Consider the following 15,890-nt stretch of genomic DNA (forward strand, 5'->3'; position numbering starts at 1 on the left):
TGCCCACAGCAATGAATGAGAAACGTGTCAGCACAGTTATCAGCTTCATAGGACCATAAATTGCTACTAGACCGTGGCAAGCTCTGACTGTTCCAGGTGGAGGCAGTGTGTGTGGTCTTCAGAGCATTCCCACAGACTCCTGGGTGCTAATTGCTCGTGATATTGGCTGGCTGAAGGACCTGCTCTCCCTTAGCTGTGATTCCAAGGCAACCAACTAGTTCTTGATAGAAAAGCTTTTCAGAAGATTATTATGAGCTGAGATAATCTGAAGATGCTGTAGGCATTATAGTGCTTTGAAGTGCTGTTAACAGCTTTAGTTTAGGATTTGTAGGTGTTTCCTTTCAAAGCTCTACTTCCCAGCTGCTTGTAGCTTTCTCCACTTTTAACCATTCTGTGTAAAGATTTCCAGATTGATTCTACAAGAGGCTGAAAGTTTAATGGAATACCTGAATAAGAATGTGTGGGGAGTAAATCTGAAAGGTGCTTCAGAATCCTAATAAAACACACACAAGAAAAACCCAAAACCAGAACAAAACAAACAAAAAAAATCAGTGTTCCTATGGAAAGCTTTAGTTCTCAAAATACTGGAATTTGAAAGCTAAAGGTTTGGCAGAGGAATGGTTTTCTGTAAAAGGAAACTACCTTTGAGTATTGACATCAGCTTTAATGTTAGGCCAAATTTTGAGCCTTTCAGCAATGTTTTTGCTCAAAGTGCAATATTGGATGCATCTTGTAATGGGGTGTGCACAGGTAGCTCAGTGTTTCACTTCCTGGCATCACCTGGAGGCGTCAATCTCGCCGTGGGAAGGTGGACACAGAGCATTCAGCGGCTGACCGTGGCAGAATCAGTTCTGCCATTACTGGCTGACTAAGTGCAAAGCACCTAAACTTTGTGCTCAGATGTGATTATGTGGGATGACCTGCGTTTCAAATCGTGCTCTGAGTCAGGGAACAGCTCTGCTTTTGCTTAAATCACTGTCAGGCTCTGCTGGAGTTAGTGGAGGCAGACGTGCTGAGCACTACTGATTGCTCTGAGAGGAATTAGCTGTGATCATGTAATTACAAGTGCAATAATATATGATCCTATCATCTGCAGCTTTATAAATGTGCAATAAATGGCCACATGTTCTGCTAAAGACAAGATGTAGCTGGTCTTCTAAAGCTAAACCTGTCTGGACAGAGCAGTGAGGAGCAGTATGGCATCCTTGATGTGTTTTAGAGAAACTGTTTTCAATAATTAGAAAAATAACATGTATCCTGTAAATAAGTATTCAAGTATGACATGCAATTGTAGAGCGAAATTTTCACTAGGTAGGCTTTGCTTTCTACAAGGAGAGGATAAAAAGAGATGCGCTTATAAAATTCATCAGTGCGCCTTTGAGTACAAGGCTTAGATTGAGAATTGTCTGTAGTCAAGACATTGTCGTGGAAATTGCAGTTGCCAGATGTTTTTCCTTTTGAAAAGTGATCTTTTGATTTCACTTTTTCACTAAAGAAGAGCCTGTTGAGAAAGTAGTGGGAGGTGCAACAGCAGTGAGGGGGCTGCAAAATTGGAGTTCTAAAAATTATTCCGACTTGTGTGTCAGAAACATGAATAGAAGAGGAGGAGGAAAATGAGGTTTAAGAGACAGAGCTAATTGAGTGCTCTATCTACACAGTGTTGTGGATTTAAGTTTTGCCTGGAAAATATCCTGTATTACATAAACTGTGAAGGCAGAAGATGGCTTTAATAACATAGCTTAATAAGTATGCACTGATGAGAATTCATTTTTGTATTTAAGGTGCACTAAAATGCTGAAAATCAGAGCACTTTCTGCCCCGCAGAATGTTAGACTTCACTGTGAGCTCAACTGTAGTTAGACAACAGAGAATCCAGGCGGGTATGGGCCTTTATTAAACACCTGAGCTGAAGAGAGGCTCTGGTCACAACAGTCAGGGATGAGAAACATGAATATAGAGAACCAGGCCTCATTATTTCTCATGCTTGCAGAAGTACTTGACTTTTTAAAGAGATTTTTTAGAAATTTCAATTGTTTTAAGTGTTATTGAATTTTATTCTTCAGCTTTATGTCTGCAGAGGGTTGTCACATTTAAGAGATGTCCTTCCATCAAGGAGTAGCACTCCTAACACACTGGTTAAGACTGTCTTTTAACCTAATTAAAGTTAGATTTTTTTGGGGCTGGTGGTCTGAATCTGTGACCACTCGGTGCCGTGTGGGAAGTTGGGCATTGTGCAGGGCCTGCACCTAAAAGCATTCAGCTGAAATTAAAGCAGGACTTGCCAGATGTTGAAATGGGAGAGCAGGAAGGCTGTTTACAGCATTTAAAGCAATCAGAGTATTTCTGGGGCTCTGGACAAAGCTGATGCTGCTGCGATGGTGCTTTTGTCACTGGCCTGCGGGGGGAGTATAACACTGTCAGTGGCTGCCTCTGGCTGAAGTTCTTGGCTCTTGCTCCTCGGAGCAGGAGTTTGTCAGTCGCTGCTTTTCATTTGCGCTGAAGCCCTCTTCAGCCTAGGAGGTAGCATTAAATCTGAAGTGGGGATTGGTCTAGGAGAGCAGTGGTTGGAGATTTATGGGCTTTGAGGAACAGTTTCAAATAATTCATAACAGGACTTAGAGGTTGATCATACATTTATAGCAATATCTTCTGGACTTTGGAAGTGGATTATATGTTCATAACAACAGTTTCTGGGCCTAATTCTGAAAATAATGTTCTTGGTGAAAGCAGTTGGTCTGGTCCCACAGTTCACCCCTGTGAAGGCCAACATCTGTCTAAGGAATGCACCAGCGCAAATGGTGATAGTTGGTGGGTTTTTTGTAGAAACTATAAAGAGGAAAGATCAAGATACCTCTTCACTGGCCGTTTCAGCTTTTCTTTTGGTTGCCAAGCTCTAATACTTTTGTGATTTTTTAAAAGTCTTCTTTCTTCCTAAAAACATAAGGTATGTACGTGTTCATGTGTAAGCAGACTACCGGATGTTGGAGTCAATGAGCTTCATGATATCTTCACATGAAATGTTTTATTTTAACTAGTATTCTTATGCTTTGAAACTGTCTTATTTTTTATAAAAATACTCTTGCTCTTCCAAAGTATTTTTGAGAGTTCACCAACCTGGTTTGAAGGAGGAACAGGTTGTGAAAAAATGTTTTCTTAAAATTGTTCATTTTAAGAATTTTAGGCAGCTTCAGAGCAGCCTTTCCAGAAAGCTTTTTTGGTGTATTAGGAGAAATACGCATTTGGTATTTCTCACAGATTCAGACCACCAGACCAAAAAAAATCTAATTAGGTTAAAAGATAGTCTTAACCAGTGTGTTAGGAGTGTTACCCTATTTCTGTTTGGTGTGAGAATAGTTCCTGTCTCCTGGTCCATCCTGTTCCCAGTGATTTTCCTAGAAACAGCTTGGTCTGTGCTTTACTGGAGGTTTTCCCTGTGACAGCAGAGTTTTACAAAATATAGAACACAATATCAGTATAGAACAATATCAGGATGGATTGGATTCAGCTTTTACCGAGGTTTGTGCAGTCTTTTTATTGCTTTATTAGGAGATGATTCAAATACTTTGATTCTTTTTCTCTTTGGTCTGATTTCAGTCACTGAGAAAAACCAAAGGAGCAGCAGACAACAAAGGTGGGCACTCAAAATGTAGCAATACTCTGCATGACTCCTGAAGCTGTAATGTGTGAGCAATGGGCCCTGAGCCTGTGTCAGATAATGTCATGCATGCTGAAGTTCCTGACTGCCTGTGTAACCTCATAGAAACCAGATTGCTAATGGCATGTAAAGGTGCACTTTCTAGATACCTCAGGGCTTTCTAATTTTGAGAAATACTTTGGTACTGTTTCATGTGAGGTTCCCTTGAGCTGAAAAAAAATCAGCTCCTGATTCCCTGTGTTCTCGATTGTAAGAAAAACTTTAGTATGAAATTTCTAGTCAAAATCAGAGGAGGAGGAGAGAAGTAGTCACTCCAGAATAGTACAGTAGTGTGGCTGTCAGGTGAAGCATTTGGAAAACCAAATCCAGGTCTGTGTTCTTCATAGGACAAACCAGAGGGGTAAAGTTTCTCCACCTTTCCATGGGAATTCCTTAGTCCTTGAGCTGCTCTTTTACCACTGTTGCTTCTCATGAAAACCTTTGGAAGATCTGCTTTTGTTTTCCTGTGGACAGAAGCCTAGAAGGTTTACAGGACAAGATATTGTGCCCTAGAGGGTTTGCAGGACAAGATATTGTGTCCTGTCCAGCTTGTTAGGAATTCTGCTTCTTTTGGAAGTCTAGAAGGTTTACAGGACAAGATATTGTGTCCTGTAAAGCTTGTTAGAAATTCTGCTTCTTGGTTTTGAATGTCCTTGGCAGTTTGGTTCCAAACACACAGTTTCCCTCTGCAGAGTTTTCTGGGAGCACAGTTCTTTCATGGATGCTTGGATTTAGGTTCTAGAACTTCTAGAACTGCTTCCCCCATCACTTTCAGAAGTAAGTACAAAATTTAGGATTTTTATTTCAGCTGTACTTCAGTAAATGTTTCTCATGTCCATAGAGCCATCCTATTGCATTATTTACACATGCCAATATAAACAAAAAGCAAAAGGTAGCAAAACCCACATGCATTTAAATGTATTTAAATGTTGTCCTGGGCAACTTACATAAGGAAGAGGAAAAAACCTTTCCATCATCACAGTAGGTGAACTCTTGACATTGCTGATCTCAGTTCTAGAGTTCACTGTGGAAAGGAGATGTAAATCCTGAGCTCACGATAGCTGTTCTGGAAGTATCAGTATGTAAATGTAAAGTGCATAATCACTGCTGGGCTTTTTAGTGGTAGCAGTTATTCCACTAATGTGAGCATTTGTGAAAATACATTTCTCCTCCATTAGTTATTACTTGTTTAATTGCATAGTCATGAGAGCAGAGACTATGTGTGATTTTAATGAGGGAATGGTACAGAAATGAATGGAAATTAATTCTTTGAAGCAAGAATTTTCTGAATTATAATGTACTTATAGATTCACTTGATTTGTTATTTCTTGAGCTGTTCAAAGGAATGTGATTTCAGCGGTGGCTAAGTTGCCTGTCCCATTTCCTGGGGGAATGAACTGCTCCCTGGTCAAGAGCTGTGAAATATTCCCCGTTCAGGACTCATTCTCGGTCTGAAGCAGTGTGGTGCATTGAACATGTTACCCCCTGACAGATCAGCACTCTTCTCTAATCACTCTTCTTTGGAGAGTTATTTTCTCTGAATTTCCTTTGTTAGGAGAATGGACAGAAGCTAACAATGAAACTTAGCTTGCCTCCCACAGTACTTCCTAATCCTTGAGACTCCTTCCCAGTTTGCAGTCAGGACACACTAGTGAAGGGGTATGTAGGAAGGTTGTTTGCCGTACCAGTTCTGTTGATTGAGTGGTGTACTGATTGAAAATAAGTGTTCAGAAATTAGAATTTCAGGTTTATGATGGCTTAAACATTTTTTGCAATTGTTACAGTATGTGATGGAAGGTGGACAGTTTTTTGTGTTTGGTTTTTGCCTTCAAAATCCTACTTCATAAAATAAGTAAATAAAAGTTTCTGTTCTCATTTAAAAACCTAATATGTACTCACTTTTAAGAACTTACATTTTGAAATTGTTTGGCATTTTTGATGACTTGGAGTGGCACTTTGACAGCAATGCCTGGCAAGGGCTTCCCAAAATAAGCTCACAATATCATGGCTGTATTCCATATTGTCTTTTATCTGTTTTAAGACTACTTGCACAAATCTGCAATAGTAAGATCAGAGTCCTGCTGTATTTTAGGTACTTTTTTGGCAGGGTCTTCAATTTGCTTTCAGTGTTGAATTTCTAAAACAATTGACATGTTTCCAGTTAGAATGTCTCCCATAAGCTTTGAACTTTTTTCTGATACTGTTTTATTGTAATAATTCTATGTCCATACAGCAGAGAAAATTCTAGTTATGGCTTAGGAGAAGCTTTAGAGGCTTTGTTTTGGTAATTTTAGAAAAATACTAGGTCTCCATATTTTCTGGATGCATAACAGTTATGGATTCAAGCTGTCCTGCTTACTGACAGCATTTTCTGGGCATTTGGGGATTAGCTCTGCAGTTTTTCTTGAGTATAAATAGCATTTATTACCTTGCTTTTGCTTACAATGCCAAAAGAAGATAATACAGAATGGTGATTTCTGCTATTCAGTGGCCAGCAGGGCTTGCTGAATAAGAAATATGAATAGCTCAGACATTGAATAAAATCTTATAAAATAGACTTCAGATTCTTAATGAAAATTGGATTCTTAAATCCGAGGTTGTGTTAAAAAAAAAAAAAAAGAGGCAGTTTGTCACCACAGAAGGCACACAATGCAGTTTCTCACTGTAAACATGAAGGTGCTGATGATTGATACCGGTGACTAAGTTAAAAAATCTAATGGTGCTTTCTTTGATTGTTCACATAAATACATTACTTCCCTGAGACAAGTAATTTACAAATGTTGGAAGTTTTACTTAAATGAAAATCAGTAGCTTCTGTGGCAACTGCTACCTGGAAAATATAGTTGAAAGCAATGCTAGAGCATGAAAAAGTAGCATGTAGTAATGCAATTATATGTCTTCATGTTATGAAGAGGCACTGATTAAAATGGTGCATCTATTTTATTTCATCCATTCAGTAGTCATTTTCTGGAGGTAGTACTTGAGAAATGCCCCATCTCTGGAAGTGTTCAGCGTTGGATGGGGCTTTGAGCAATCTGGTGTAGTGAAAGGTGCCCCTGCCATGGCAGGGGGGTTGCAACTGGGTGATTTTTAAGCTCCCTTTGAAGCCAGACCATGTGGAAGAGGTTTTACAGTGACTTCTGTGAGCCAGAGTGAAGTTTAATAAGAGGATACATGTCTACTCCTGAAAGAATTTTCTACCAAGGTCATTGACATAGAAACCAAGAAAGAAAAAAGGATAAATAAAGAGAAACCTGCAACTGCCAAACTGCCGAGTCCAATAAGCACTTTGTTTGTCTTTTGTGACAATGAGTAAAGTGTAAACTTATGAGTTTTGTAAGAATGTATAAAAAGTATGCATGCTATAATAAAAACAGGTTTGAAGCCTTCTGAAAATGGAGTGTGTTGCTTTGTATTGTCTCCATCTTAACTAAGACAAGGCCATTCCATGGTTCTATGGAAGTGGACTGTTTCTCTTTAGACAAGCTCTTTGGCTGAGAACTGCTTCTCTATAAAATCCATTCTTGACAAGGTGATGGTCAGCCAAATCAATTGATCAGTATCTTGTTGTCCAGTAGTGTGAGTGTGAGATTGAAGTTGAAATCAGTCTGCCAACCCTAATTACTCCTTATTGCCTATATAGAAGAATCAGGAGTGAGTTTTGCCGTAAGACAGAGTTTGTTCTGATTTGCATTTCTCCAGAATGATGGCAGTGGCAGTAATGACACAAACGCATCCAGCTCAAGCAAGGGCCACAAACCAGGCTAAGTCACTAGGGAGTTTTCATGCTGGATGCTGCACGTAAAAGATGAGCTTAACTCTTGTCAAAGGCTGCAGTGTGTGCTGTACAGATAATACAGAAGTTGGAGTAGCTGATGCTAATATGGTTTCCAGTGCTGCACAGCCTTCTACAGAGAGAAATGGAAACTTTGCATCCTTCACAGGGCACTGTGCGGCCCTCGTGGCATAAGTGTTTCTGCAGTACAGTCGTACTTTGTTTGCAGTGTAGGGAGTACTGTAAGAGCTGACAGGAAGGTGGTGCATTTGCCATGATGCTAAGAGGTACTAGTATTCATCACATTGTAAAATTCTGAATTTGTTCTTCATTATCTCATTCTTTCCTGCTACTGCTTGTCTTAGCATTTTGGCCTGCAAAAGTGTTTAGTCCTAAGTCAGTGGTAAGCTGAAGATGCTGGAAAATTATCATTCTTTTCCTGCTGGTGTTTAAGAATAGTCATGGAAGCTTACAGGAACTCTCTTTTTGCTTATTAAGTGGTCTTTGTAAAAATTGAAATGCAGCCCTTCTCTAAAATCTGAAGTATTGAAGAGGCCCACATGGCTTTAAAGTTAAACTCCCAGGGGTTCCTCAATATTTAAAATGTATAAGAAGAGTACAGATATGTGTAAAGTGTGGAAGTCTGTGAAAAGACTGTGCTTGTCCTTACAAGTAGCAGTCAGATTTAGAGGAGATGTGGGAGTTAAAAATTTAGAGCTCCATCTAACTGTTCTAGATATCAAATAACTGATACTGCATCAATAACTAACAAACATGTGCCACTAAGAGGAATGAGAATTGCACATCCACGTGCTGGGCCTTGCCTTTGTTCTTGCTTTGCTGGGGGCTGTTGTCCTCTGTGGATGAGGCATGGAGAGAAGCTACTCATGTAGTTACACTTCTGGAATTACTGCAATCCATTTTCCTCATCTGCAGTCCTTGGGGGCAGAAAATGAGCTGTAAATGAGGTTGGGCTATTTATGCTTTATGTAAATTTCAGGAAGTTAAGTAGTGAATCAAACTAATGCTGTCCTTAACTTGAATATTTTTATCTCATCATTAAGAGAAATTTAGATATGACTGTTAAGGAAGAGGAAAGTGTTTCCTTGTAGGATGTATAGAAGATGTGTTAAGAGTCTGTAATATAATTGTAGGTGAACACATCTTTGTTAAGTAAAGAAAGTAAATCAAATACTTCGACTAAGTTGGGAAGTCTGACAACAACTTCAGCCGTAGTCCATGCTCCATGACTGGTGAAATCTGGGAATGTTACGAGATTGTCTGGAAAACTGCCATGATCCAAGTTTCATCCTATCTAAAAGATGATAGCTAACAAATGAAAAGATGTCAGCAGCTGTGGTAGACAGGAGATAATATGCAGAGTGTGCAAGTCCATTTAGAAAGGATTTTTTTTTTTTACTTTTCTGCTAAGAAATGAAGTTTTTTATTTGTGTATTTTTACATATAGACTATGTATGCTTTCTGTAATAGCTAGTTTTGCCCCCTTTTTTTTTCCAGAGTCAAGATGAGAGATATGCTTTCATTGCTGAATGGTATGACCCAAATGCTTCACTCTTTCGGCGTTATGAACTTCTGTATTATCCAAAAGACTCATCGATTGAAATGGTAAGGATGTAAGAAAAAAAATCTGTTGTCATAAATGTAATATCCAATTAAATAGTTCATAAAATGGCAAGTCACTGCCTATACCTAATAATTTTCCAGGTAAGAACATTGAATTTAAAATAAATCTTGCTCAGTTTCTAAAATGAAAAGAAAAGCAAGTAAAGTGTGTGGAATAGCTTTCACATTTATGATTTTTTTTTTCTTTCTTAAAGCTTGCTTTGGTGTGGAGAGGTTATTTTCACAAATCTGTTTTCATTCAATCTCTACTTGGGTTTCAGAATTGAAACTCAGCAACTCTGGCCTACTGCTTGAGAAGAGTAAGCTGACGCTAATTCCAAACAGAGACTAAGCTTCAGCAGGAATTCCAGAAGTCTCTGAACAGTAAAGTGTAAGAGATTCTTACCAAAGTAGAGGAAATGGTAAATTTGGCTTAATGAGAGGCAGGACCTTTCAGACAGTGAGATCCAAATTTTTTCATCAGTGGTGCTTGCACAAACCTTTCTGACTTGTTGTTCATACAACTAATCCCATTGCTTATTGACAGCAGTGAAAACCAGCATTTTGCAGTAGCAGGCATGTATATAAAAATATAATATGTACTGTAAAGATAATCCTCGTGCCAGCCAATGCTTTGCGCTTCCTTTTAGGAATGATTTAGGTGGCATGGATTAGTCCATTCCAATTCTTAGTGAAGAGTCTAAGAATAGCCTGGATTTGGATATTCACACTTAGTAATTTCATTATCAAATTTTAACTTTCCTGCTATAAAAGTCAACTGCGGAATAAGAAATCTAGAGGAATTGACTTTTTACCCAAACTGCTCCTCACTGAAGCAATAATACCCAGTTGTGTGAGAAGATGCACTTTGCACTGATAATAAGTTAGTTCATTGTATGATGTCTGTATGTGCAGTTTTCAAAATGTGAGGTTTCTAATTTTTATTTCCCAGAGACAGTTTAGCTGATCAGTCAGGAACTGTAATAATCTTCCTACAAAACCATGTGTAGGCTGGCAAAATTATTGTTCATTTCACCTACACGTCTCAAAACCAAGAGCTTCCAAGGTGTTCTTGGGCTTCTTAATGCAGTACCTGTGTTTTGGCAGACTTTTGTGTTTTGTTGGTGTGCTCTTAGGTTAAAGTAGCGTGGTGTGTACGCAGCCATAGACTGCATGTCAACAGCACAGGAATTAGAAGAACAAAAATGTATGTGAACACCCTTAGAGAAAGAATATCTCAAAATCACTTTTGGGGATGAGTTTGTGGACAAATATTACTTTTAGAATTATGTTCTGGATTGTTTATTTTTTATTTCTGCAGAACTTGTTGATTTTTTTTTCATTTTTACTGCTTTATTCTTCTGCATCTTCTAGTTCTTTCCTGTGGAGATGACAACCTGCTCTTACCTCTAACATACCTGAGAGAAAGGAGGTGATGATAATTAACCAGCTTTCCCCCACATATGAGGAGGATGTTTCATCCCCTTCCTTTCCATCCCTGACAACAGCTCTCCCTTGTCACACACCTCTTCTGCAGGTGGAGCAGAGCTCTTGAAGGCTTGTGTTGTATGAAGTCCTGAGCTTAACTTTTCTTTCTGTCCTTCATGTCTTGTTTGTGAAGTGGAATGCCATTGTGAATAATGAGAGAAGTTTCTAGCTTGCTTTGCAACTGTAAGAAGACAGCATAGATTTTTGTCAAAGGACAGCAAGCAGTTCTCTCAGTCAAACTGGATCTCTTGACAGAGAGGCCCCATTCTCCAAGTCTTCCATAGATAACAACTCTCGTGGGGAATTCTTAAAGCCTTAATGTTTCTTCCTACAAAAGATTTCTTGAAAAGAGAGAAAAAATCTTTAAAAAGGACAAATTCTTATCAGAGAACTATTTTGTTTGGGTAATTTACCTCTACATGTACATGGGCAGGAGCGGAATAATTTAGTTTATAAAAAGATCTTTTAAACATTATTTAAAAGTCCATTCTAAAGAGGAATCCTTTAACACAGGTAGATCCCCTTTTCTTTTTGAGAAGAGAAAAGCACCTTGGGGTACCTTTCTAGCAACCATTAGTGAAATAACCAAGGAAATACTCAGATTTTTGGTCAAGATATTGAAGAATTTGCTTATGGTTGAGACAGGCTAATAGGCTTCTTGGCAAAGTCCTGGTGAAACAAGTAGCCAAATTCAAGTTGGTTTCTTTGATTTTTTTTTACCATGTTGTCATTTCATTCCCTACTGCACTTAAAAAGTGAACACTTAGTAGGGGCATGTATGAGGGGCTAAGGACATATCAGGAGGAAAGGATTCTTCCTTAGAATCATGCCTCAGCAGAAGGCAGTATCAAAATAACTTACAATTCTTTAATCTGCAAAGTGTTGGCTATCCTGAAAACAATTACAATTCTTCTAGCTTTCTAACAGGACTGTATTCACACTTTTCAGAACATGGAAATTTGCTTTTAAATTTTTTTCCCCTCCCAAATTTGTGGGAATGATGTTTTTTCTTTTAATACTATTCTAGTGGATATACCATTGCAGTGGAGGACAGCAGCTGCAGGTTGAGACAGAAGGGGAAATTTGGCCTGAGGAGGACAAAGCTCTTCCTTTCATAGACTTCCGCTTCCCCAGGAATTGGAAGGCATCTGTAATATCTACTTGCAGTGAAGAAACTGTTCAGCAGGCTGACTTCTGTGCTTTGCCAGCCCACCCAGAAAAGTACACAATAATGTCTGGCTTCGTGCTTGGAGTGATGATACATAAAGCTGAATTATCCTGACAGGCTTTTGAGCTTGCAGCTCTAGGCAGTAAGAACATCTCAGCCAAGTGTTGCAATCATCTCTCCATCCCTAATACCGAGTCTTACGCAGTCAAATCGAGCATAATATCACTGGAATGATGCCCTGAAGAGGAGGCCTGCCAGTGTGTGTCCTGCTCATTCTGGTGCAAGCCACTGAGCTGTGAAACAGTACGGATGTGCTGGGGGAACTCTCAGTGAGGCTGGACAGAGGCATTCACCAGGCACCTGAACCTTTTATCACAGCCTGAATTAGAACAAGCAAATTACAAACCAAAAAAATTTCAAAGAGAGCTCTTAGCCTGAGACTATTTAAATGCAATAAATTTGTAATTGTTGTTTAGTCTTCTAAGCTTTCTTGGTACACTTGTAAGTTCAAAGGGCTTGGAATTAAATTGATTAAGTGATCAGATTCAATCCCATAGTACCAAGGAAATTTCTGACAGTAGAGTAAAGATTAAGTTGAGTTTGCCCACAACTAAATCTCTTGCTTAGGTAGATTTTAATCTTGTTTTTGCTGCAGCATGATGTGAAGAACCGTCGCACGTTCCTGAGGCGCACCAAGTACGAGAGCTTGCACCTTGAGGATCTCTATGTGGGCAGCAAAGTCACGGTGTTCTCCCGGCACCTCACCATAGTGGACTACGGCAATCTGTACACATCTCGCAAGCTTGGGAGCCGCAAAGAGAGGTGAGAAGGGAGATCTTGGAATCTTGTGCTTGGGGTTTTGAAGTAGATGTTTGCTAGAAATGAGGTTTCTGTACTAATGTGGGCAGAAGAGGAGATGGCTGCATGTTTGTGTGCATTTTGAAGGGATCTGATTTTCTGATGGCTGCATAGAAGCAAAGTGGTACTTGCAAGGCCAGCTTCTCTATGGTGTCAGCTGCTGGCTTCTCTAGGTATCTTGGGAGAGAAGAGGGGGAGGAGGAAAATGAGTCCTATTCAGCTTTGTTTCTCAGCCAGGGCAGGCACCAGTAGGGTTCTTGTGATTTGTGGATTCTCCTGGGGCAGAATTGATGTGGTAACTGATGTGTGCTGGGCTTGAAAGGCCTGGACCTCATGAAAGTTGCAGCTGTCTCTCTGGGATCTGTGCAGAAGCCTAGTGTCTCACCAGTCTGATCTACTCTCTCTTAGAAGTGATAAATGAGAGTACTAGAGGACTGCTCCCATTCTCTGTTGTTTTTCCTCACTGTGGAGATTTTTTCTGGGAATTTTTTTCAGCTTCTCTTAAGCTCTGTATATATGAGGACAGAAAGTACAGTGTGAGAATGTCAGTAAAAATTACAGGTTGGTTTGTTAAGATGAAGTTTGTTTTTGTTTGTTAAGATGAAGTTTGTTTATCATGGATGAAGATAAGACTTATAATATATTTTTGATTTAAAGACTTGCTTTGGAAAAGGCTTTAAGATGCCATCTGAGAGCACATATGAGGACTAAGAATACGAGAACACTAAGGTTAATTTAAAGAAATTTAGATCTGGTTTAATGGCAGTGCAGATAATCTCTGAATTCGCAAATTAGTAATCTTTTATAATTTCCTCCAGCCTCTTTGAAAAGAGCACAGAATATTTTCTTAGGTATGGTATTCGGTGAGCCTTCATCACTTGCTCTCTTGCTCCCTCCTAGTATATGGACTTGTTTTAAACTCTTTTTGGAGAGTTGTACATAACCAGACAGAGGAAGAACTGCATGTTTTAACACACATCTTTGTCTTAACTGCACAAAAAAAAAATCACTGTGAAAATACATGCCATAATATTTTTTCAGGAGTTCTGGTACTTCTCTAAGCTGGGGTTGGGCATGGTGAAAAAGCAGCAAAGGAGGTAGAGAACACAAGGGGATGGATTCTGTACATGTGGCTACTCTTTCTGTTCCTCAGTGCAGCTTTGGGTAGATTGTAAAGATTTGGTAAATCTTTATATCAGTGTAAAGATGTGTATTTCCTGCTCTGCCTAAACTAACATAATGCCTGGGGCTCTTGCAGTGCTCCTGCAGTTACACCAGGAAAAGGCAACTAATGATAAAATGATGTTTTCTTTAGTAGGAGATGTTGCAGTCTACATGGCAACATTTTAATTGTGTTGGTCTTAGGAGGAGGCAAATTTTTGTACTTCTCTACAAAAGGAGGAAAAGGCATTTATGACATGTCAGCTGTTTGGAAAACATTTTAAGAATGTTGGCTGAAAGATAACATAGATATTCAAGTGGTGTTACATATTCAGAATAGCCCAAAGGAACATAGTGAAAGGTACCTTACTCAGGCAAAGGATCCTCAAAATTCAGTTTCTTCACAGAAGCTTTCACTGAGTAAACAGGGTCATATTAAAAGAGTTTCCTTGGGCAGAAGAGTTGCCTGTGAGTTATTTGTCTTTTTGGCCTGTTCCTAGCAGGTTTTACAGCAGTTATTAGATGTAACAAGATTTATGCCGTGCATGATAATTCCCAGAATAATCTGCAATTGGAATTATATTAATAATTGGAATGTTGCTGTATGAAGCAGAATTTTTTTTTTTTTTTTTTTTTTTTGCTGTTGTGCTGTACAAGACTACTGGCATATCAGTTTGACTTTGGAAATACATTCTTTGGTCACTCAATGTGTCCTAAGACAGGCTCAGCAGAGGCTTTTGTGGAGTGAATATCTAAAAAATCTTGAATGTTTTGAGTTAGGGACCTTTACTTTTGTCAGCAAAACAAGTGAATGGAACCCTAGGTACATGAGATACAAAAGAGATGTGTAGAAGAAGGCTAGATTTACACAGACACTTTCTAGAATTAAGCTAGAATTATTAAGACAGTTTTATTTCAGTTTCTGTCTCTACTTTTCTTAAGTCTTGGGTCAGTTTTTCAATATTGTTGTATTTAAGTGTTCTGCATTTCTGTTCCCCTCCCAGTGTATCATAAGAAAACTATCACAAACAGTGACTGAAATGGTTAGGTCAGCATGTGCTTACTTACAGTGTGCCACATAAGGAATCACTGGCATGGGACAGGGCTTTCTCTTTCTGTAGCCTTGTGATCCCGGGTGGTTGTAACCTGAGGTAAACATTTGTCTGACCAGTGTGTCCTGCCTGAGTAGGCATTACTTGGAGTCAGTATCACTGGTATTGAAAATGATGTTAGAAAACTTGTGTGTCATCCAGAAATACTTGTGTTCTGTTTTGAATGGGATATGTTATTCTTATGCTTCTAGTCGTTGACACAATCAGCATTTCTTCCCCTTCAAGACATAAGCTATTGTACGTGCAGCAGTGCTATTATTAGAAGTAAGTAGGTCTCAAAAGCATAGTCACAGCATGTTTTGTGCATTGTTCCTTTGATCAGTTCTCATTTGCTGTTGTTTCAGTACTCGTTGTGGTACTGTCACACAGTCCCTCTGAAAATGTAAGCAATGTGAGCTTAATTTTCCTTCTTTCTCCTTGGCTCCTCGACACTAAGCAGTTTTCAAATCTGCAGACTGCACACTGCAGACTGCATCATGCAAACCCCATGAAATCTATTCCTAATTAAAACTAAAAATAGGGCACATGAACCAAAATCCAATCTCAGAAACAGTCCTTAGCATCTGCTTTTTGTATCCTGCTTGCTTCTGAAAAGCTCACACTGAAATGCTAAAATTTAAATATCAGTGTCAGACAAAAGACATTACAAGGGTTGCTCATTGCAGTTTGCATTACCTCTTCTAGGTAAATTGCTTCATAATGCAATATTCCTTTGCAAATTTGTAGGAATTACACTATTACTAAAAACCCTTGAAATTAGAAAAGTAAGGGACAATTTATTTCTAGCATTACCACTCTGTCTCAGACAACCTGTGTAATAACATAAATTCAAAAAAGTGTTCCTTGAGGAAATGCAAATGGTGCTGGAGATCCCATTCCAGAGGTTTGATCCTTATTGTTTGTGGGAAATGAGAGTGTAGAGAACCTCTTGTGCCAGCATGCAGGTCATGCATTGTGTGGTTCTCATTGATCAAACATGCAGCTGCTTCTCCTCATGGGCCTCGATTCACG

The 15,890-nt window shown here is 39.0% G+C and overlaps 1 protein-coding gene across 1 annotated transcript in view; it reads left to right on the plus strand.

Annotated features, from left to right (window-relative positions):
• Positions 1-15,890, plus strand: part of NME7 (NME/NM23 family member 7) — an 88,860-nt gene that overhangs the window by 8,291 nt on the left and 64,679 nt on the right. The window contains exons 2-3 of the mRNA XM_054270002.1: positions 8,988-9,095; positions 12,404-12,570. Of these exons, the coding sequence (XP_054125977.1) occupies positions 8,988-9,095; positions 12,404-12,570 (275 nt within the window). The remainder of the gene's footprint in view (positions 1-8,987; positions 9,096-12,403; positions 12,571-15,890) is intronic.

The sequence above is a fragment of the Melozone crissalis genome, unplaced genomic scaffold, assembly GCF_028551555.1.
Source record: "Melozone crissalis strain CALT ecotype California unplaced genomic scaffold, PUWL_Pcris_2 ptg000008l_1, whole genome shotgun sequence".
NCBI lineage: Eukaryota > Metazoa > Chordata > Aves > Passeriformes > Passerellidae > Melozone > Melozone crissalis.